General features: G+C 41.2%; 1 protein-coding gene and 1 non-coding gene across 7 annotated transcripts in view; one reads left to right on the top strand and one right to left on the bottom strand.

Annotated features, from left to right (window-relative positions):
• The window catches only part of Ipcef1 (interaction protein for cytohesin exchange factors 1), a 163683-nt gene that overhangs the window by 47682 nt on the left and 92151 nt on the right, over positions 1-23850 (bottom strand). For 5 of the 6 annotated variants that reach the window (XM_060373280.1, XM_060373281.1, XM_060373282.1 and 2 more), the window contains 4 exons: positions 9525-9598; positions 8151-8222; positions 4098-4156; positions 2336-2430 (listed from right to left, as the gene is read on the bottom strand). In XM_060373280.1, the coding sequence (XP_060229263.1) occupies positions 2336-2430; positions 4098-4156; positions 8151-8222; positions 9525-9598 (300 nt within the window). The remainder of the gene's footprint in view (positions 1-2335; positions 2431-4097; positions 4157-8150; positions 8223-9524; positions 9599-23850) is intronic. The other variant, XM_060373283.1, reaches the window with a different exon arrangement.
• On the top strand, positions 22582-22713 carry LOC132649602 (small nucleolar RNA SNORA17). The gene has a single exon (XR_009588098.1). It is a non-coding gene; the product is annotated as a small nucleolar RNA SNORA17 (small nucleolar RNA).

Below are 23850 nucleotides of genomic sequence, written 5' to 3'. Positions count from 1 at the left end.
AGACAGCTTTCCAGAATAATATTATTTTATTCTGTTGAGTTCAACTTCATGAAATGAAAAGTTATTGCCCAACTGTTAACAAACAAAAACAAAATCTTGAAAAAAAATTTTTTTCACCCTAGGCTAACCTATACCATTTAAATAGTAAGCCTAATGTTATTTTAACCAACTGTCTTCTGTGTCTGTTTTTTTTTTTTTTTTTCCAGAAACAAGAGAAAATAAAAACAAAATCTGCCTAGGAAATGTGTGAGGAGAAGTAACATACTCTGTTACTAGGAGAAAAAATAAACCAACTATTTAACATTTGTCCTAGTTTGGTTTTTGTTGCTGTAATAAACACGATGAGCAAAAACAGCTTGGGGGTGGTTTTCTTGCCTTAAAGGTCACAGTCTTTCATCAGGGAAAGCCAGTGCAGGCACTCAAGGTAGAAACCTAAGCAGAGGCCAGAAAGGAAAATTGCTTACTGGCTTCCTCTACATAGCTTACTCAGCCTGCTCTCCTATACACCTAGACTATCTGCCTAGGGATGGTACCACCTACAGTGGGCTGGGCCCTCCTTCATCAATCATTAACAAAATGGCTCCACAGAATTGCCCACAGACAATCTGATGTGTGTGTATTGTTTTTGTTTTGTTTTTTTAGTGAGGATCCTCTTCTGAAATAAGAATAGCTTATATTAGGTTGACAAAATACTAAGACAACATTAATCTGACAGTTTTATCATGTGTTATTTTTTAAAATAACTAGTAAAACTGATCGACTTACAACTTCTTAAGAAACATTTAAGGACCGGGTAGGCAGCTCAGTTGGCAGTGTGCTTGTTCTGGGCTCAATCCCCAGTGCCACATAGAAGCCAAGCATGGTGGTATAGCCTATAGTTGCAGTAATCATCATGGGGGAGTGAGTGGAGAGGAGAAGTTCAAAGTCGTTGTTGCCTAGATAGCAAGTTAAAGGCCAGCTTGGGCCCCTTGAGACACTGTCTCAAATAGACAAGCAAACAAACATAAGTGTTCCTTCATTTCCTCATGTTCATATGATCAGTGCTGGACTTGAGGTACATGGATAGGCAAGTATCATGGTATTATTCCAAACAGGTTTCCACTGTCAGGAAATAAAGACAAATAATATCAAATTCCTCATGGCCTTGGGAAGCAATTTTCAAAACCAGGAAGGAGAAAAAAGACACTAATTCCAATAAAAGTGATGGATAAATCTGAACCATTAAAGTCACGAGCAGCCATTTATAAACAGAAACCATGAAGGCATTTTCAAATTAGTGAGAACGGCACACTTTTAGTTGACAAGCACGCATGACAAATACATGTTATTTCAAATGTTGACAACAACAATATGGGAAATCCCTCAATCAACAAGAATGAAGAAGACGGGGAAGAGGAGGCAGAAGCTAAAAATATCTAACGGACACAAAGAGAAAATAGAAATGGCTCTAACCATGGAAAGGGGTTTGGCCTCACTAGCAATCAAATCAGTAAAAAGCAAATAAACACTATTGTTTCTCAAGGTTGTATGAGGATTGAATGATTGTGTATTCAAAGCACCTGGTATATGATAACCATAAGGCTGTAAATGTGGCTGGTGGAGTAGGTGTTAGCCAGCAGGAGGTCCTGAGTTCAACCACCTACCCAAAACAACAACAATAATAATAATGACCTAGTAGTTGATTTTTTTAAAAAAATCTATATCCCCAATGACCTTTCTGTGACCCTTTCTAGGGAACCATATATTCCAACATAAAATAATTCTCCAAAGTTCTGGCATCCATGAAGACCTGAACTTCCAGACCTTACACTGCAATTCTTTAGAAACCTACTGTACCAGCCCATATGCAGTCTTACTGATAGAACCCCCACCTGCCATCTCATCTTTCTGTTCTGCTTTTTGTGCGCTGTTTTTAATATCACTTTTAAATTCATTTTTCATTGTTGTATCCCAGGCACTTAAGCAAGTGCCAGTGATATTTATTCTGAGGGACTGACATTCCTTCTGAGAATAAGTAGGGCAAAATACACACTGGCAAATGAGCCTCTGCAGGCGTTGGCCTGCCACTCAAAAGCCCTTTGCGTCTCTACAGATCCTCTGAGTATGATCCAGTCCATCTGTGGGTTATGAACAAATACATCAAGATTGCCATCACTGTTGGTTGCTATGGAGAAGGCTCTGAGTTGACACCCTGAGTCAGTGCCCTGCGAATTACACTTGTTCTTTGGAAGGCACCTTAACTTAGTCAATTTTTTTTTAAATGGCCAAAATGGTCTCTGTATAATTGGAAGGAGTGACGCCCACACAAAGGATTAGTGACCCACAGACTACTCACATCTAAACATACCACAGGAGAGGAGGTTGCAGAGGCACACGGAGCGGGCTCCACAGCTATTTCGGGATCTTCCTGCTCACTCTCACTGTAACATTCTATAACCGGAAGAAACATGCTTCAGGTTCCAAGGCTCTCATCAGTTATTTCATAATGTATGAGCAAAGGTTTTTCTCCATCTGCCTTTTGCAATTTCAAGCTAATGCAAAAGGCAAGCATCCAAAAAAAGTAGAAAGCAAGAAATGGCAGAGTGAGTCCTTCTACACAGGTCTCTCTTCCCCAGTTGATAACCAATAGGTGCCTACCTTACAGAAAGGAGGACCAACAAGGTGGCTAGGGGCCGACATCACAGCATTGAAATGAATTCCCTTATCCACTTAAATTTGTCACTTTTCCATTTCTAAATTTAAGATTTTATAATCAGAGATACAACGTTCTCCTTATACTCCTTGAGCATCCTGTAACCTGAGCACTGATGGCTACCTGATGAAAAGAAATTCAAGGGTGGGAGAAACAAGTGGCCCCATGGCAGCTTCTGGTGCCAGAGAGTGTTCAGCATGCAAAATAGGGCCTATTGTAGCTTAAAAAGAAAACAAAACAACAACAACAAAAAAAAGAATTCCTTAAAAATGCGGGGGTCAGCCAGGTGTGACTGAGCACATCTTTAATACCAGCACTCAGGAAAGCAGAGGCAGGCAAATGGCTGTGAATTTGGGGCCAGCCTGCTCTACAGAATGAGTCCAGGACAGCCAAAGCTACACAGAGAAACCCTGTCTTGAAAAGAGAGGGAGAGAGAAAGAAAAAGAAAAAAAAAAGTGAGTCATTATGGCACAGTCAGTGGTGGAGCTGGGAAGCAGAATGAGCCACGGGAGCTGAGTCTGACTGATAACTCATCTGTGGCTGGTACCCAACAGCAAGAGGAGAATAGAGCTGAGCAAGGGGGCTGAGCCATAAAATAGAGATTCCCCAAGGGAGATCCTGGAAGAAGAAGCTTTAGAGCCTTAGAGGTCACCAAAGGTCTTAAAAAACCAGAGTGAGTTCTACCCGGGTTTCTCTTCCCCAGTTGATAATCAATGGGTGCCTACCTTACAGAAAAGAAGACCAACAAGGTCGTTAGGGGTCGACTTCACAGCACTGTAATGAATTCCCTTATCTGCTTAAATTTGCACCTTTCCATTTCTAAATGTAAGATTTTATAAACAAAGATACAACATTCTCCTTATAATCCTCGAGTGTCCTGTAATCTAAGCACCTTGGCACCCACAGCCTCTATGTCCCCACACTAACGGCTAACAACATTGCGAAGATGTAGGTGCGTGTGGCTTGTAAGGCCCAAAAGTGTTCCAAGAACAATTTTAAGGTAATTTATGTCAACACACACCTGGCGGAAAGGTTAGACTGTCAGAGGAAATGGTGGGACGAAAGTTATCTGACTACAGGATGACACATTTGGGTCCGTGAGTAAGAACTCTGTAAGGAGGGTACTAAGCATTTGCATTGGCAATTGTTTGAGTATCACGGAAGCCTGCAGCTGCTCAAGTGTGGGTGAAGTGTGAAATCACTTCAAGCTGGAATGGGAAACTAGGCTCCATGGTGAATCTGTGTGAAGATGGCTGTCTGTACCTCTTAGATCATTTCAAATGCCAAGCCATGTTTCCCCAGGATGAGGCTATACATAGAAGCTGGAATTGTCTCTTTCTTCAGGATAGATTTATTCTATCCTAACATTCTTGCTAAAATTTCAGAAATGTGAATTAGAACGTACCTTCATTCTTTGTAGTGGATTCTTGATGGATTACAGCAAATCCAAGTTTGTTTAACCACCTAAGATTCAAATGGAAAGTAAATGTTTGAACAAACAGCTTGGTCCCCTTCCCCTTTGACCCTGAACCTGCTTCTTATATCAGACTTTACAATGACATTCAATCCCAATGCCACACTTAGCCTGAGTATTTCCTAGGGCATTGTGAGTTTGAAACACGGACACTAAGATGTCTGGTTTCACAATACGTGTCTTCACAAGGGTCTACATCGTAAGAGAAGTGGGTAAGACCTTATCCAGTGGTAGAGGTAGAAAGCTAAATGAGATAGTATAACTATGAACAAATCTGTCTTTGTTAGTAATTATGTATTTCAAACCATTGGCCATCATCAACCAAGTGATTAAATTTAATCACTTGACATCAAATTATATTTCTGACATTTTAAAAAATTTATTGTCATTATACCTTTGCATTACACATGTGGAGGCCAGGAGACAACTTTTGGGAGTCAGTTCTCTCCTTGTAACTGCAGGCAGGTTCTAGGTGTTGAACTCAGGTCCCCAGGCTTGCCTGGGAAGCTATTTTACCCACAGAGCCTTTCCAATCATCTATCATTTTAATAATGTCAATTGATTTTCAGAAAAAAAAATCTATAACATTCATTTCTAAGCCAGAAAAATTTCCCATCACTCAGTAGATCTGACTAGATCATACTACTAAAACTTGACAAAGTGCTCTATTCTATTGGTTTGTCTTCTATTTATTAAATGCCATTTGTACAATGAGTCTAGACAAATCTTAAACTCAAACCCAACTTTTAATTCTAAGCCACTGTCATGTCTCCTCAAGAACATATTATAAAAATAAAAATACTTAAAAAATAAGAAACAAAACAAAAGCATGCCCATTTCATAAATTCCTATTTATATAATGTAAATAGGAAATGTCCTATTGAAAAGAAAATGTCCTTCGGGTTCGGTGGGTATCTAGGACGACTCATTTCCCAAGTGTGTCTGGTTTTCTGTTTGTGTTTTCAAATAAGCTTTATTTCATATTCATTTGTGTTTTTTGAGAAGCCAGCACTTTCAATAATGACTTAAGATAATATCAACAAAATAACAGCAATGGTTCCACACATTTATTGATTTATTTATACTTTCCTCCCAGTCCTGTCATGCAACATAAGCTACTCAGCATCCTGTACTGGCACCTTGGCACAAATGCATACATTTCCAGATCCACACCCATCAACTTCTCAAAAATTCGTACCTAATCTTCAACCAGACGTGATCTTGCTACACTCATTATTTTTAACAATATACACATTATATTTACATAACTACATATGTATAACAGATGTGTGTGTTAGACAAAAATGGGAATCTCTACAAGAAGAGGAATGAGCACAGTCGCCTTAAAGATGTTCCCTTTAGTCACACAATAGACTCAAGTTCTCTAACAGCCACATAAGACTGGACCAATGCTAAAGCACAGGTCATGCTTTAGGAAGGTAGGAGTGTTTATCTCGTCCCTTAATGATGACAAGTAAGACAAAAAAAAAAAAGAAGAAAAGCAAAAACAAGGTCAGAATACACAATAGCTAATTAACATGTCATTTAATTTTTACAAGATGTTTTTTGTATTACTTAACTAACATTTTAAAATATACAGTAGGAGAGTGGGAAGATGGTTCGGTGGGTAAAGCGCTTGCATGAGGACCTGATTTTGGGTTCCCAGTACCCTCAGTGGCACTCCTCTGTAACCCAGCACTGAGATAGGTGCCAGAGACAAGCAGATCCATGAGGCTTGCTGGCAAGCCAATTCAGCCAAAAGTGATTCGTTCAGTGAAAAATAACGTTTCAAAAACAAGGTAAAGTCAACAGAGGAAGACACCCAGGGTTGATCACCAGTCTCCACACTTACACACACACACAAATACATGGACATCTGCATGCATGTGTCCACACATATGAACATGTATCTACATGACCAAACATGTAGACAAACAAATATTTAAGCACATTTTCCAAATCAGATAAAGCACAATAAATTTTACGGCTTGCTTTAAAAAGACTAACAGTTTTCAGTTTGTACCTGATTTTATAATTATAGAAGGTTGGCCCTTCCTTCCCCACGAAAATTAAAAGAATCTAAAAAGTAAAAAATTTTTCAAAGAATTTCAAAGAAAAAAAAACAGACAATGAAGAGTTTTGGGTTGAGAGTAACTGAAACAAGTGAAGGCTTTTCTAAGCTCTGTTCCACAGTGAGCTGACGGGAGGCAGCGACTGGGAACTGAGCAACCTTGATGTGTGGCTTGGAGTGCCCAGAGGACAATGGATTCTGAGAGTCTCCTAAGAGTCTAACCTGTTGGTTGAAAATGTATTTTCACTCACTAGGTAACAAAACACTCAAAAGGACTGTTTCTCTGGGATGTTCTCTCTCTCTCTCTCTCTCTCTCTCTCTCTCTCTCTCTCTCTCTGCCCTTGTTGAGAAGATGACAACTACTTTGAAAGGATCAGCCCTGAGATAGGTAGGAACGATGATAACAGGGATAAAGCTGAAGATGCAGGATGCCTGGGATGCTGTTAGGGAGGCTGTCAGGGAGGGGTGTCTCCACAGACGGGAGGCAGTCCTGTGAACCTCACCGGTGACTCAGCTGCAGACTAGCATTCACCATCTCCTGGTCCTAGCTACCTCTAGGTAAGAACGCTACCTTCCTCTGGACGCTCACAGAGTATGTCATTGCATATCTGCTGGATTGAGTCACCAGTGCTGGAGATGAGTAATGACCTTTGAAGGGCTTAACTTCTTTCTTTTGACATATCTGATCTCCTCTCTCTCTCTCTCTCTCTCTCTCTCTCTCTCTCTCTCTCTCTCTCTCTCTCTCTTTCTCTTTCTCTCTCTCTCTCATGCTTGAGAAAAGCAAGGGGGAAGCTACAATCAGAAGGAGTGTAGGAACAGACACTCTCTGTCTGTCAAGGATGCTTTCGGATGACACTGTTGTCAACTCCTTCTCTGATAGCTAACCACAGTTTCCCAGCTTCCTGTGAGCTATTCCGTCCTCATCTGAAGAAATGAGGTGAGGGTAAGCTAGGTAGCTATAACAAATGAGAAGTCACCCAGCTAGACAGTGCCGCAGGAGAGGTGACCTGGGGTGGCAGGTGTGTAAGAGAAAATAGCAACCACTGTAGTTAGTTTTCTAAAACAGGAAGGCAACGAGGGATTACATATGGAAGATAAGCGAGGGACGTATCATGTACAAGCAGTCAGTAGAATTTCAGTATAAACATTATGAATGGAAAGGAGGTGTTGACTGCTTTTGCCCAGTGTTTTTGGCAGTGGGGCACACTTTTGATATTCCATAAGCATTGAGTTATTATGTGATGGTCTTAAAGACACCAAGAATAGGCCTTTTACATTAGTGAGATGTCTTCTGGTGCCATGAGGCAGCATCTCACAGACAGCTTCGTTCAAAGTACAGCTGGTGGAGTGCATCTTCATCTAAGCCAGGAGTAAAGTGGGAATTGTTTTCATTGGCTTAACAGACGGAGCAGGAAAGAGAGCTAGGATATAAAGTTGGATACACCGGAAGTAAATGTTCAGGGAGATACACGGAGAAGCAGGTGATAAGTCCATGAGCCTTTGTGATAACCACACACAGCACATGCTAGAGGCTGCAGAGACTGAGGCAGAATGTGAGAGGCTGCGGGGCTGGTTCCAAGACTCCTTGAGGTCCTTCCCCTTGTGATGTGAATTTTCATCTTAAGGTCTCCTTCTATCTACCCTGCACCCTCAGTGGCTCCTTCAGAAAAATAATCTTACAGCTACTTCCCAAAACAGCCATTTAGATAAGTGTATGTCCCCAAAGGACTACAAATGCTAGAGAAGAAAGCAATGTGGTTATACAGTTGCTAAAGAAATTAACTAACAGAACAAAATTAAGTAAGAAAAATAAATAGGACACTGACTGACATGATCATTGGCATAAAACTCTATGTCAGAACAAAGTGAGATCACTGTCTTAGGGACTGGGTGTACCAGTTCCCTTCACTTACACATTCATTTCCTGCGAATTCTCTGCTGCAAAGTAGAAGGTTTTGATCTGTGGATGATTGATCTTAAATGCACTAGAAAGGAGAAAACACACACGTGTTAGTGTTTTTAAAGTGGTTGTTATATTAAATACCTATTATCTAGTCCTGATTTCAGCCAGTAACGTTAGAATCAATTTATCATGTCAGGGCTGCATCTTAGTCACTCAGTAATTTCCATTTAAATATATATAGGTGAATCTTTTTCACCTGCCAACTATTTAACTGTAAGAGACAATACATTTGAGATTCCCCGACTCTTGTCACTTAACAGTATTCACGTCAACTCATTCAAGCAAGATATTATTATTCAAATGTACAGTGGAGTTTTATTTATAGGAAAATAGTCAGGTATGCATCTTCTACACCTCATAAGCCATAGATAAGGGTCTCTGTATTGGTAAAGGAAAAGTATAAATTAGATATTAATTAAAGGAAATTTATGACCCAACAGTGATATAGCAAGTAAACTGTTTACACCATCATACCAGAAGTTTTGCAGAATAGAACGGAGTTTCGGGTTTTGCTTTTGTTTTTGTTATTTTTTTAAACAACCATTCAAAAACAACAAGCATCAACACCACCAATACAGAACAAGACACAGCTGTTACGCCAGCACAGCAAAAATAAAAGCTAACACTGGATCCCAAAAAAAACAATTTCTTGCTGATCAATGAACACATGTTCCTTTCTAATAAGAGAGAAGATATTGAAGATAGAAGAAAGGATTGAGAAAGATGAAAGGAGACATGAGAGTAGGTCCCAGTCGGGTGCTCCCTTGAAACGATCATGTATACCCAGCTCTCCAGGGTGCTCTTGGATGTTTCCAGACCCTGTGGGCTCTGTCCTTGTTAGTAGAACAAGAACCGTGAGCTGGAGCCTACTCCGTTCCCATCACTGCTCACGCTTAATCTAGAACGGGGTGCAACCCGAGCTCCATCATCAGAGAACTGGACGACAAGGCCGGTATTAAAACACTCTGAACTAAGATGATCTGGTCTCGCCGTAGGTCTCCATTTCTGTCTGGCGACACCCTGCTGAGCTGTTTTGTTCTTTACAAGGTCAAACCTTGACATTGATTCCCTTGCCTTTGGGGTAGGGGGAATTAAAACCCAACCACCACACGGGTTGACAGGCCAGAAAACGAGGAGCTAAACGTTTCTATGTACAGTTTCTATGAGCATGTATTTGTACGGTGCCAACTCTACGATTCTCTAAATTCCCAGACAATTGACTTCTATATGCACCCACTTGCAAATCGCCCCATCAGTAGGTGAACTTGAAAATGGTTATGATCCTGGACCAGGGCTTTGTGGGCACAGAAAGAGCACAACTCACTGTTTTTTCTTGCATTCAGAAGCTCTTTCCACGGTGAAATCTGGCAAGTTGACAAATCCATCCGCTTTCTCGGCCTAAAACAGACACACAGCACACATTGTAATAAGTGTGAGCCTTTGACATAGGGACAACATGAAATAGAGAGTATATAGTGAAATGAAGTAGAATCTACAGGAATGTCTGTGAAGTAGCATTCATCAGCCATGGACTTAGATACACCATCTATGGAAGGAATTTATAGTCTAAGAAATAGAAACAAAATCTTTTCATGAGAAGTGACATTATGCAGCTTAGGAATGGTCATTACACAGCAGGTCCTGTGCCTGCCCTGCCCCCTTCTGCCCTCATGAAACCACAAAGTTAACCCACCTACGTCCTGCTTCCTGCTGAACCTGGAGACATGCTCAGCTTCATTCTCCCCCTCACAAGTGTGGTGAGCCACGAGCACAGGACACCAAACCTCATTAGCATCCTTGAAGCGGTGGACAGAGCCCAGGCCTCGAAGCTGGCAAACCACAGATACACATCTTGCTGCTGTTAGGGCTTCAGGGAGCCCAGATAAACAACGTGCTTAACAGACACTCAACAGAGATTGCTTTCTCTCACAAGCTTGTTGGAGGCAGAGTTTGGAGTCAGAGCCATATCTTGTAAACACTCTAGTGCCATGGCTGATTCTTGTAGAAGGAAGTCCTCAGGAGAGAATGCCACTGTGGATGGCATAGAAGGCATGGTGCTTCAAATCAGTGGTTCTCGCCTTCCTAATGCCGCGACCCTTTAATACAGTTCCTCATGGAGTGGTGACCCCAACCATAAAGTTATTTTCATTGCTCCTTCCTAACGGTAATTGTGCTACTGCTGTGAGTCTGTGTCAGGTAATATTGTAAATATCTGTGCTTTCTGGTGGTCTTGGGGCACCCTGTGAAAGAGTCATTCAACCCCCACAGGGGTCACACCCCACGGGTTGAGAACCTCTGCTTTAAATCAACAAACTCTTCACAGGAAATGTAATGAAGGCTCCACTTCTCTACAGTCACTGGATTTGTAGGGCTATTAATCTCTAAAGTATGAATAAAGTTGAGAGGATCCACAAAGAATCTGGGTCATTTGTCAAAAATGTAGCTCACATCGCATTTCATGCACACTAATGTCCCTGAGCAGAGAAAAACAATATAAAAAAAAATGTAAGTGAAGTGTCAGATATTAGGAGATGGATAAAAAACTTATTTATTTATTTATTTATTTAATACAATCTTAATTTTAAAATCAGTTAACTGTTAAATTTTTCCAGGGTGATATTAGCTGACTTTGTTATTCTGTTTCTGTTTCATTTCATTGAGAACAACTTTTCTTCAGAAAAATTAAACTGTGAAATTGTCAAGTCCACTCAGCCTCTACCTTTTGCATGACTAGGGTTTATCCAAGTATGCATTTGCATGCTCTTCCTTGTGAGAATTAAAAGTCAATCCTAGTGAGAACTTCTCTCTTTAAACTATGTATACACAGGTGCTTACACCGAGTGCATATATAGATACCTTGTTTATTAATAGGTTGTTTGATTACCACATGGTGGCTTCACCAATCTCATTTTAGAAAAACATAAAGTATTCAATGAATGTACAATAATTAAGTTGATATTTTAAATAATATACAATGTTTCATCTGATTTTCAGTTACAATTATATGAATAAATATAATTTTGGAAAACCTAGGACCCATAATTCCATTGCTAGAAACAGTCAAAACCACAAAATACAGATGTTCAGATGTATATGCACAGTCACAGAAACACTATTTACAACAGGAAAGACTCAAATGAACAAAATGGCCATCAATAAACACACTGTGATAAATCCATAAAGAGAAATATTGTATATTGCCACATATCCCATGAAAGACTGGCATATGCTGTGTGGATAAATCTTGAAAACATTATGCTAAGTAAAAGATTTTAGTTACAAAGGTCACATATTATTTGATTCCATTTATATAAAGTATTCAGAATAAGAATTACATAAAGAAAAAAGCAAAGATATATATCCAGACTCTGAGGAATGAAGAAATGGGCATAACTGCTTGAAGGAAGCAGAGCTTTGTCTTGAAAATGTTTTGGAGGTAGACAGAGGTAGTTGTGTAGTATTGTGAATGTACTACATTTCCACTCAAGTACTGACTTCGAAATGGTTGATCTTATGTTAAATGGCCGTATTGATAAAACATCAATGTTTTCACAGAAATTCCCATAACTGGCCTTGAGAAAAACAATCATTGATGTTAAGCACTTGTTGCCACTTCCGTCTGACATATAATTCCATGCAAGTTGTTCTAGACCCAATGAAGCCTCAACACTTCCATCACTAAGTCTGAGTTGAATTCTAGTGACGTCACCCCAATCCCGCCCTTCCCTGTGCCTGCTAGCATAGCTTTCCTGATACAGAGCACTGTTGCTCACCTTCCCTCTAGTCACCCCTTATTCTGAAGCTTTCACGAGGTCTTCTGCTTTTTCTCAAACAGGGTTCCTTGGAGTTCAGTCCATAATGCTATACCCTCTCCATTTCAGCACTCTGGATGGGTGACTTGTGACCCTCCCATGAATTCAGGCATCGTCACCACACACATACATCCAAAATCTACAACTTCAATTGCGATCAATTCTGGATCTCCTTGCCTATATTTATAATGACCTAGTGTATTTGTTTGCATGGATAAATGATAAGCTCCAGAGGAATGACCCAATCCAAGCTCATCATCTTATTCCACAGCATACCTGCTCCTTTCTGTGTTCTCTGCTTCAGCGAATAGTATGACGCTGTCCACCAAGACATCATAAGAGATAAGAGAGAAGAAGAAAGAAAGAGAGAAGAGTAGAGAAAACAGACATTTCTAGCTCTCCTATGCCAGCTATTCCTGTTTGGATACTGTCTGTCACCATCAAAATTCATGTTGAGGCTTAGTCTCTGATGAGAAAGACTGAAGTTTTAAAAGTTAAGTGAATTGTTCTGCTAAATGGACAGTATGGAACCACTATCTAAATCTATACCTCTGTAGTGGCCTGGATAAAAATGGCCTGCAGAGACTCATATGTTTGAATACTGGCTTCCCAGATGGTAGAACTGTTTGGGAAGGATTAGGAGGTGTGGCCTTATTGAAACAAGGCGTGTCACTGGAGGTATGTTTTGAAGTTTCAAAAAGACTCCATTCCCAGTGTGCATGCTTTCTCTCTCCCTCTGCTTCCTGCTTGTAACTCAAGATGGGGGCTCTCAGCTGTTCTTGCCACTATGCTCCACCATCACGGACTCTGAGCCTCTGAAATTATAAGCCAAATCAAACACTTTCTTTTATAAGTTGCTTTTTGTTATGGTGTTTTATCACAGTAATAGAAACCCTAACTAAGACAATCTTTACTCCCATAAATTAACATAGCTCTCAGACCTTATCAAAGAAGTTTCTTTAATGTAGTAGAATAAGTGCTACAAATGGGACATCTATAGCAGAGAGAGAGAAAGAGCACTCAGGAGCCATCATAAAAGATGGGCAGAAGGACTGTAAGGGTCAGAGGTCAAGAAGGACTACAGCAAAAGTGCCTTCTAGATATGACAGAGCTACCTCACTCATTGACTGAGAGCTGTGGTTGCCTACACAAGACCAAGCCAGTCAACATTCTAGCATGGAGAAGACAGGTCCATATGAGGTCCCACCCCTCACTGGGAGGCTTTTGATAATTAATGGATTTCTGGGAGGTAGAGTCAGTCTTCTTTAAAGGTGTGGTCCCTAGAAGGTTAAACACCCTCTAGTGAATAGTCTCACACCCTGAGTATATGTACCACAAAAATTGGGTTATTAAAAATAAGTAAAAGAGAACAGGAAGTTTGTTGGGTGTGGAGAGATAGGGGGTGTGTCTTAGAAGAGATAGGGAAAGAGTAGGGCTGAATATCACCAAAATACATTGAATGATATTCTCAAAAACTTAATAACAAGATATTATTTTTTAAAAAGAAGAAAAGCTGAGTAAGTCATGGCTATGCAGATGGCTTAAGAGATAAGAACATTTGCTGTGAAAATATGGCAACCTAATTTCAAACCCCAAACACTCACCAAAAACACTGGGTATCATGTCATGCATACCTGTAACACTAGTGCTCTGAAGAGCTAGAGCAATCAGCCTAGCTCTTAGCTCTGTCAGAGACCCTGGCTCAAGAGAATAAGGTGGAAAGTGATGGGGTTGGACAATTGATATGCTCCCTTTGGTCTCCACGCACACATTTGGGAACACACATGCCACAAACACGTGGTGAGCAAATAAATTAATAGGTTAAATAATTCATTTGAGAACTAAGGTTTTTCTCATGAGAGTGAACCCTAATTTTCTGGAGACTGGTTTGCCTGCTGAGAGAATGGGTAGTTATAAAAGAAGGTCCCCACATGCTGGGATCCTTATGCATAAAACCATTATGCCTTCTGCTTCTCCATCATACAAGCTGTGTGTGGTCCTTGCAGGTCCCAGCACCAGCCTTCAGGATTATGAACTAAATAAGCATTCCTTTTCTTTCTGAGCTACCCATCCTCCAGTATTTTGTAATAGAAGATGACCTGAGACAGTCCCTCCCAGAATTCATGCTGGTAAGTACAAAGTGTGCTATGGTTGTGTCTTCTACAGATGGTTCGTTCCTCTATCCCTACCATATCATGTCCTCTCCATCACCATTAGCTTTCTGTTAAGTTACGACAAGAGCCTCTGAAGCCAGTCCTCCTCTTTCTAATTCTCTCCTTCAACCCAATATAGCTCCAAATAACAGCCACAGCAAATCTCTGCATCACAAACATGCTTCATGTCACTTCTCTAATTAAAACCCTGCATGGCTCCCAGTTGCTCTTTGTAAAAGCCTAACTGGCTCAGCAGAAAACCCTTTATGACCAAGGTCTAATTAATTCTACAATTTCATTTTCTCCAAGGTCCCTGTCCTCCACTCAACCAAAAAAAAAAAACTGAAACAAAGAAAACTATGTTCTTATGGATCTAAATTAGAACTAGCACCCAATTTATGTCATGACATATGCCTCTAGACAATCTAATTGCAAAGCCATATGCCCATTTTATACAGCAATAATATGAAAATCAATCTAAAATGAAACATACAGGGGATGGAAAGATGGCTCAGTTGGTAAAGTGCTTGGCACATAAGCATAAGGGTTTAACTTCAACCCCAAGAACCCATGTAAAATGCTAGCCACAGTGACACACACCTACAACCTGAACAATTAGGGAAGCAGAGACAGGAAGATCCCTGGGCCTTCTAAACCAGCCTGTCTAACATAGTCAGGAAATTTAACAGTTAGTGAGAGGCCCTGAATGAGTATGTAAGGTGGGGAGCAACTGAGAAAGAAACTCAACATTGACCTCTAGCCCCCATATACCTGTACACACAGAGAGAGACTCACACAATCAGGAGGGAAAATTATTTGCTTTTACTGATATTCATATTGTTTAAAAAGTAATAGATTTGGTGAGCTAGCTCTAGAGGTAAAGGTACTTGCCACAAAGGCCAACAATCTGAACTCCATCCACATCATCAAAACTGTAGTGTCAGGAAAGAAGAAACTCCTAAAAAGTCATCCTCTGACCTCCACAAGCACCCTGGAACACACCCCAATAAGCAATGTAGGTTTTTAAAGTAGTGAAAGATAAATTCTGTATCTTTGTTTGAGTAGGCTCCTTGCTGCACAACTGAAAAGGCTGAGGTTCTTTCAAATAGAGATCCAAAAAACCACTACATAAAGCTTCCTTAGGAACACTCCCTCTTACACAGAGCAGCTTTTTGTCCTTATTCTAAAGACATCTGAGCCACATTCAAAGTCACAGCAGCTATGTCAAAAATGTCCCTTGCTTATTTAATGTGCAAAAAAAGAAAAAAAAAAGCCTCAGAAGTAACAATCACAATGACCAACTTCTGATAGAATGACAGTCTCCTTTTTTCTTCTTCTGCTCCTGCTTCTGCTTCTTCTACTTCTGCTTCTTCCTCTTCCTGTTCTTCTTCTATTCCTCCTTCCCCTTCTTTCCCCACTTCCTCTCCTCCTCTTACCCTTTTATATCTGCCCCTGCCTGATTCAATAACTGCAAGAACTGTCTTGAATGGTATCCTTCCCTTTGAAGAGTTCTAACTTTTGAAAAAGTCATGTAACAGTTACATGGGACCTGGAATGTCTCCAGAACCCTAATGTGATTTTTGAGGGTATTGTTTCCCAGTCACTATGCAATCTCAGCCGTCCTCAATGAAGCAGCACACAGTCCTGGGCCCTCAGTCTTAGGGTGTTCTGTGACCACACACCTATCCTTCTTCCTGCAAGCCAGTCCATCCACTTCCCCAGCACCCCTGACTCCCCCATTTCAGAGCTACTGAGCAATCACAAGGCAGAAACAAAGTCTTACTTGTGACAAAACTGGTGAAGCTCAGACATCAAGGTTGGAGCAAGGATGCTGGTCCTGCCTCCAGTGTCAGTTGTCTGTGTCTATCTCTCCCTTAAACTGTTTTTTTTCTCTCTCTCTCTCACTAAAGGCTTCCATGAATTCATTTAGTCAGCAAATATCTTCAGGGCCTCCTCTCTGTGCCACATGTGTAAGGATATATTAGAGAGCAAAGCAGAGACCTCTTCTCTTGAAAGAGAATATCAGCAGAAACCTGTGAACTATGTAGCATCTTGGGGATGGTAACTATGTGAGGCTGCATAGGTGAGCATCATAATGAAGCTGTGGAATTCCTGCAGGGCAGAATGCCTGCTACTTCTGACGGTACTAAAACCTACCACCTCATCCTTTTATGTGAGTTTCTAAGAGACATTATAGGTAGACCTGTCCCACAAGTCGGGGACAGGTTCCCTCCTGTTAGTCTTCAGAGTTAGGGTGGACTTCCTTCACAGTCCTCTCACGGTGTTGTAACCTGGTGGTTTGCTGATCCTCCTAAAGACAGGAGTATCCTGAAGGTTATAGCTATTTGATTTATACATTCTTCATTTATGAGGCAAGCGTCCATTACGTGTGGAAAAGATAAACAAGTGTTATGAATGACTGAGTGATAGAACATGTTTGGGTTTTTTTTTCCCTTTGACAATAAAGAAAATGTTAAAGTGAGATGTGGAAACTGCTTTGGAAAATACTTCAACATTTTCTAAAAATCACAAGCATATAATTACTACATATATCAGCAATTCCACTTCCACCCCGCAAAAAAAAAAAAAAGAAAAAGAAAAAGAAAAAAGAAAGAAACTCATGCTCATGAAAAAAGTTACAGGCAAATATTTATAGGCATATTAGTCATAGTACCCCAAAGCAGGAAACAACCTAAATGCCCATCAGTGGGTAACTCAACACCGCGATGGCTCATCACGCTCCCATGATAGACCACTGTCAGCACCACAAGGAGCAGCCACCTCATGTTACCCATAAGCCTTGAGAACAGCACACTGATTGACAATACAAGAAACAATGTTACTCTATGTGTCCATTTTTACAGAGTCCATGGAGTAGGAAGTGAGGCAAAGACGTGGGGTGGGAAGCAGGATTGATGGTGAATGGACACAGGGGGTCACACAGTTCCTAAACAGCTGACCTAAAGTGAGCTTGTTATTAATGGTCACATCAGTGAGTGGACGTGAGTGGGGGAAGTATTATAATAAACATCCCATAGTTAAGCTGAAAAAAAAATGAGACATAAGCATGGTGTCTAAATTCTGTGAGTAAACTCCCTCTTGCATGGTTATCATAAAACTCAGACAGTGAAATCCAAGGTGCCTAGGATCCCACTGGAACTGAATATGACTGGCCTAAACTACCACACAACACTGATTTCATGCTCTTCATGTTTAAGGTTAACTATGCTTTCAAGTTTGGATTACAGGGATCTGATACATAATCACAATTACGGTTACCTTAAATAAAACCTAAGGGAACTAGCTGAAGAAAGCACTGATATCTTGGTAATCTACTTTTGTGTTTATAGTGGATATGGATTTCTGAATCTCTGGCTCATCCTAAGACACTCTGAGACTGTCCAATGACTATCACAATCTAAAGAGACTGCAAGACTGTCTCCACTTCTCCAAAAACACCTTCTGTTTACTCAGCTGTGCCCCAACATCACACACACACACACGCATGCATGCACACGCACACACGCACACAAGAAATGAAGCCTAAGATCTGAACTCAGCTGTCCTTTCAGGCCACTGAAGAATAACGAAAGATGGATTCTCCTAGCACACACATGTAGGCTGCACAATCCTAGTGCACACAGACTTGTGACCAGCTGTAAAATCTTAAACCCATTTTCTAAAATATAAGCTAGAGGTAGACTGAGATTGATGAGAGATGAGACAAGATGAGCTCGCATGGGCAGAGAGTCGCTCTCACATGAAAGTAGAAATTAAATACAGACCAAAGGAGAATTACAGTATGGTGGCCTTTGACCAGAAACCCACTTCTGAGGTCTGCCCTACATACATCTCTGAGGCTTTATGTGATTACACATGGCAGGATTTGTATTCACACATGACTGTAAAGAACACACACAAAGCAAGAACCTTCAAGTTTTCTTTCTAAAAGACATTGACTCCTCACTTGAGCCCATACCCAAACCTTGCTGAAATCCTGATATTACTGCTTCCATTTTGCCTCGGTCTCCGTTATCTTAGGCCACCTCCTTACGTCTTCAGGTTGCAATATTTAGGAGTGTCCACCTAACCTATCTCTCAAGGTTGAAAGTGCAGAGATGAAGTTGACCTAATTTTTTAGGCAGTTTAGATTCTGGAAACAATAGATTTTACAGGAAAGTTCTGTGCTCCCTCCCCACCAGCTCCCATGAGAAGGACCCTTTATGATGCTAAGGCTGCACCTTAGAGTAGAAGTGGCTATGTCATGAGAACTACATTGATCCCCTCTAGCTATGACACTCATAAAGACTTCTTGGGAGGACATGCAGAAGCAGAAAGAGGAGACAGTGTTGCACAGACCACACCCTATGCTTCATTATACATCTCCCTTGGCTCCTACCCCATTCCATCACCAATTAAGCCTAAACCTAAGCTTGAGGCCCCAAAAGTAGATTTGAAACTTTGGGTTTCTTATGGCTTTCTCTTCCCAATTTAGCCACAATGAATACATCCCCCTTTTCTGTGTTTTACTATTAACTTGTCTCTTTTATTGGTTCAGTAGTGGCTGAACCTAACTTTTTCTAGTTATACACAAGTTCACTTGTGGGGAAAGTTGAATAAATCATGGAATCCACAGGAAAAGATCTGTAAGTAAAAAAAAATACATAATACCTTGAGAGTAATTTGTAGAACATAGTAAAAGAAAAAGTGACAAGGTATATTTTATATGATATACAGAGTTTTGAAATTTGTGCAAAAAAGAGAATAGGATGTGATTCAATATACATGCTTGCTTATACTTCTAAAAGGAAGCAATGAAAACATGAATCCAAAACAAATAGAAGAGAGTGGAAGATTAATAGAGATGAATACCTTATCACTTGCTTTTGGCTTTTAAAATGGGTAAATTATTTATATTTTTAAAAAAATCAAAACCAACAAGCAAAGAAGACATTGATCAAATTGAAAACAAAAGAACATGATGAAAACTTGGTGATATCAGACCCTGTATGGGTCTAAACTAAGTCCTCTGTGTATATGTTATGGTTGTGTAGTTTGATGTTCTTGTGGGATTCCTAACAGTGGGTGTGAGAGTGTCTCTGACTCTTTTGCCTTATCTTGGGGCCCTTTTCTTCCTACTGTGTTGTAGAAGGATGTGTTATGTGGATGTAGCACCTGTCAGTAATAAATATGACGGCCTATATCTTAGGCAGGAAGTGGGAGTTGGAACATCTGGCAAACAGAAAGAATTCTCAGAGAGAGCTAGGTAGGCAAGGTTCAGCTGGCAAGATGTGAGAATGGGTGTATGGTGCCTGAACCCAGGTAACCAGCCACATGGTAGAACTAATGGTATAAATGAGATACTCTAAGTCATGAGCTAGTCAGAGAAGAGCCTCGCTATACAGCCTATGTATTGGTGAATAATTATCTTAGGCTGATGATTTGTTATTCCAGTAGCTTGGAGCCAGGAGGAAAACCCCACCCACAACACTGTGTTGCCTTGCCTGGCCCTGATATGAGGGTTTGTTCCTGGTCTTATTTTAATTTGGGGGAATATATTTAGTTGATAACCCTGGGAGGACTGATTTGTTATTTTGTTTTGTTTTGTTTTGTTTTGTTTTAAGGGAAACAGAGGAGGAATGAATCTGGAAGAGGGATGAGGAAGGGGAGCTTGGAAGAGTAGAGGGAGGGGAAACTGTGGTCAGGATGTAATAAATGAGAGAAGGATTTCTTTTTAATTTTAAAGAAAAAAAAGAGAGAGAGAGAACTTGGTGATATGACATACACACTCCAAACCACCATGAATCCAAGAGACCTGGAGCATAGAATTTTACTTGTTAGTAGTTACTGAAATACAGTCTAAGTAGAGATGTTGTTAGCATTTTTCAGCAATGATCCTACTGTCACATTTCTATTATTTACTTAGTTTCCATGTCTGCAAATGGCACAGACTCTACAGCCTCTCCTCCTCTCATCCCGCAGTGATAGCACAGCAAGCACCTTCCACTCTGCAGGGACATCTTTCTATAAGCCACTTACTGCCTGATCTTAGCCAGAGGAAATGAGTTTCCTGAAATGTTTCCCAGTGAAAAAGCAGATATAACCAGTATCTTCAAGCTAAATGAAATCAATGTGAATGTATATACTACCATAAGATGGTTCAGACCATAGAAAGTTAAGAGATTATCATTCAACCACTAGAAAAGGAAAAGGAAAAACTAGGATGAATGAGAAGACAATGTCAAGCTCTTTGATTCAGTCTCCTTCACTGAGTCTTAGAACAACTCTGTCTGTGTCTCAGTTTTCCCTTGTCATTTCTTCATCAGATTAATGGCCATGAGAAAAACATTAAATTACTTGGAGCATAATTATGGTTGCAAGCTTGCTAATCTGTTTGTACATTGTTTAGGGTGTATTTTATTAAAAATATTATTGCATTTGGGTTTATATGATATTATCCTATAACTATAATTAGATTTTGATTCCTACACAATTTCTTCTTACAGATGTCTAGAAATATATATTCTACACTGAAAAGAGTTGGTAAATGTCTTTGGCTAATAATCAAAAGCCAAAATATTTTCCAGAACCCAGAGAATTCTAGGTGTTGATTCTAAATATAGACCAAGGTATTTGCAGAAAATCATAATGGTTCCGGGCTGCTGAGGCCCAAGCAAGAGAGAGAGGATCGAGGGCTCTGAGGTTAGCAGAGGATGTGTAGACAGTGCTGCGGGTGACTCTGTCCATCCTTTGGTTCTGACCACCAAGAGAACCCTGGTCAGACTGTCCACTGCCAGCACTTGCATTTCTCTTCTGGGAAGGTCTTCTGGTCCCTGGCCCCACTCTTCAGACTTGCAGAGAGAATCACAAATCAGGCCTCTAGAATGGGCTCCTGGTTCATGGCTCAGAGAACTTGGTACATAAATACTCCAGCCACTGATCCTTGGCATGCAAACTCTGAACTGTGTGTTTTTCAAAAGCACTGAATTATCCAAATTGGCTAAGTTTAGGTTACCCACAGCCATCTCTGGTTAGCCTTCTCTCCGTTGTCATTCCCTTTACAAACTAGTTGTAGCTCTGGGTTTATACCTGCTACATGTACAAATTGAACCAATCACCAGTGTTATACACAGAAGTGTCCATACCAAAGAAGCACAAAATGTTCCAATGTTCCTACCATTGTTCTCAAAACAATACAATAACAATAATTTGCTTAATGTTAACATTGTGTTGGGTATTATAAGTAATATAGAGATGAGTTGAGGAATAAAGGAGGATATTAGAGCATACAAGCAAATGCTATGCTGTTTTGAGCTTGACTTTCAAAGTTCTTGGTGTCCATAGGGAGTCCTAGATCCAGTCCACCACGCAAACCACAAAACAACTGTGTCACCTGCATTACTTCCCACACAAGCCGCTCACACCCAAATCCTCTTCTTGGCAGTCTGCTTCTGAGAAACCTCAGCCAATGTGTTTTTCCCACAGAGGAAAAAATCCTACTCATAGTGACCGTCAACAACGCAATTACCCTTATAATTCCTCTTCATTATCACCAAGAATCACTCAGGGGTATGGCCTCCTCGCTAAAGTAGGTCCTGTTGGAGAGGGGACCATGAGGTAGCTGGCATCCTTTCCCAGGTCCATAATTCAGCTTTCCTGGCCACCCTTTCTCTCTCCATCGAATTGTGTGTTAAGGGAAAGTGTGTTTCTCTCACAGAGACTCATTTCAGAAATGTCATTCCAGAAAACAGTTAAGATAGGACCATCACAATTTAAAAAACTGGTGTTGTTCTCTGCAATAGAATCTCAGCACAGGTACCCATTCTTGAGCTACCCATGGCCATCCTCAGCTGCCCTCTTGGAAGCCTCTAATCCCAGGGAGGCTATCCTTCTCATCAGTGCAGGCAGCCTTCTTCCTCTGCATAGCCCAACAAAAGAGAAGAAAGCAGTAATAATGAAAGGAGGATTTTGAGAAATTTGATTGGCTTTTATTATCATAGAATAAATAATATCTCTTGATAACTGATAAGTTGAATGTGCCATCCATAGTTAAAGCAAGAATAGCAAAATACTTGCCCAGGGAAGAGCAATCCAGTCAACATTCCATCTTGGGCAAGAGGACCTCACTTCTAGCTGAGGAGTTATTGACAGACTACTAGGGGATGGAGAATCCGTTTCCCTTAAGCGTGTGGCCTCTGATTGGTGAGCCACAAACCCTTACGTCTACAGCTAACTCAAATTGGACTTGGTGGGAGATATATATGACAAAACAAGAAAGGGGAGTGTGAGGGGATTTAGGAGGAGATGATATAAATATATATTGTTTACATATATAAATTCTTAAATAATTAACCAAAATATTACATTAAAAATAAAATTTAAATGAATTCGTGTTCACCATAAAAACAACAGCAGTCCTGCTCCTAGAGATCTTGCAGGCATGGGTACCATGTCACATGGGCAGCAGGAGGTGGGAGAGAGGAGAGAGGTCATGTCTATGCTCAGTGTTCTGGCCTGTGGACATCTGAATGATCAGGAGCCTAACAGTCCCTGAAAGAAGCAGGCCTGAGATGACCACCATTCCAGCACCAGGAAAGTCAGATGGGCTCCCAGGACAGGAAGCAAGCCAGAAACTAGAAGAACCTAGCCTGGCTGGAGTAAGCCTAAGACAGATGATTACTCAAGGAGGGCCAGGAGAAGAATGAGCCTGAGATGACCACTAGACCAGTGCAATGGGACCTAGGCAGGGAGCTAGGCTGAGATGGACACCAGTCTAGTGCCACCCTGGCCTTGGGGGACAGACCACACTTGAGATGACCCTTGCCTAGTGTCATAATGTAGGAGCTAAGCATAGCACTCCCAAGACAACTCCTAAGATGACTCCAGACACTCAGAGACCCCAGGTACCACTAAAAGGAGCAAATAAGTAGTGGAGAAATGGAAGAGAAACAGAAGGATGTGGGCACAATGAAAAGAGGCTGAACTGGACACTCAAGGCTAGTGATAAACAGCCTGATGTGAGGAAACTGGTGATGCCACATGCAAGCGTGGTGGGGTCCTGGCCTGTGCTGCCACCTGGAGCCACATTAAGGTCCATGTCCTACAGCAACGGAGTTCTGTTACCACCAAAGGCCAGGTGAATGTCTCTAGTGTGCGCTGCCACCAGGGATAGGTTGATGTCTGAGGGCTGTGCATTGACTGGGCATTGTGGGAGAGCTGACCCTAGGGGTATGAGATCAGGAGAGCTGACCCCACCCCCAGCTAGATGCACTACTTGGGAGAGCCCCTCCCCCACATTTCAAGAGTTGTAGTTGAGCAGGCCCCAGGGATGTGAGTGTGGGAGAGAGCTAGCCCTATCGCCATCTCCCCAGGTTGGCATGGTTGAGGGAGAGGTAACTCCCTTTCCACTCATTTCTCACCACATGCAGGAGCTGGGAGATCTGGGCCTGGGGTCAGGAAAGCAGGAGAGCTGGCCCTGTCTGTCACCAGAGCAGGCCCTGCACCTCCCCTGGGCAGCACAGTAGAGCTGACCTGGGGTGCAGGGGTTACAAATAAGCTGTCCATGAAAGCGTGAGTGTGGAGAGTTGGCCCTGACTCCTGTCTGCTGGACAGTGGCTCTGGAAGAGGGAGAGATTCCTTCCCCCTCCCCTTCCTTATCCTTCACCATCTCTGGCAGCAGGACAGC

The sequence above is a fragment of the Meriones unguiculatus genome, chromosome 20, assembly GCF_030254825.1.
Source record: "Meriones unguiculatus strain TT.TT164.6M chromosome 20, Bangor_MerUng_6.1, whole genome shotgun sequence".
Lineage (NCBI taxonomy): Eukaryota > Metazoa > Chordata > Mammalia > Rodentia > Muridae > Meriones > Meriones unguiculatus.
Note: the sequence above shows the minus strand (reverse complement) of the source record. Positions and strands in the feature narration are given on the sequence as shown.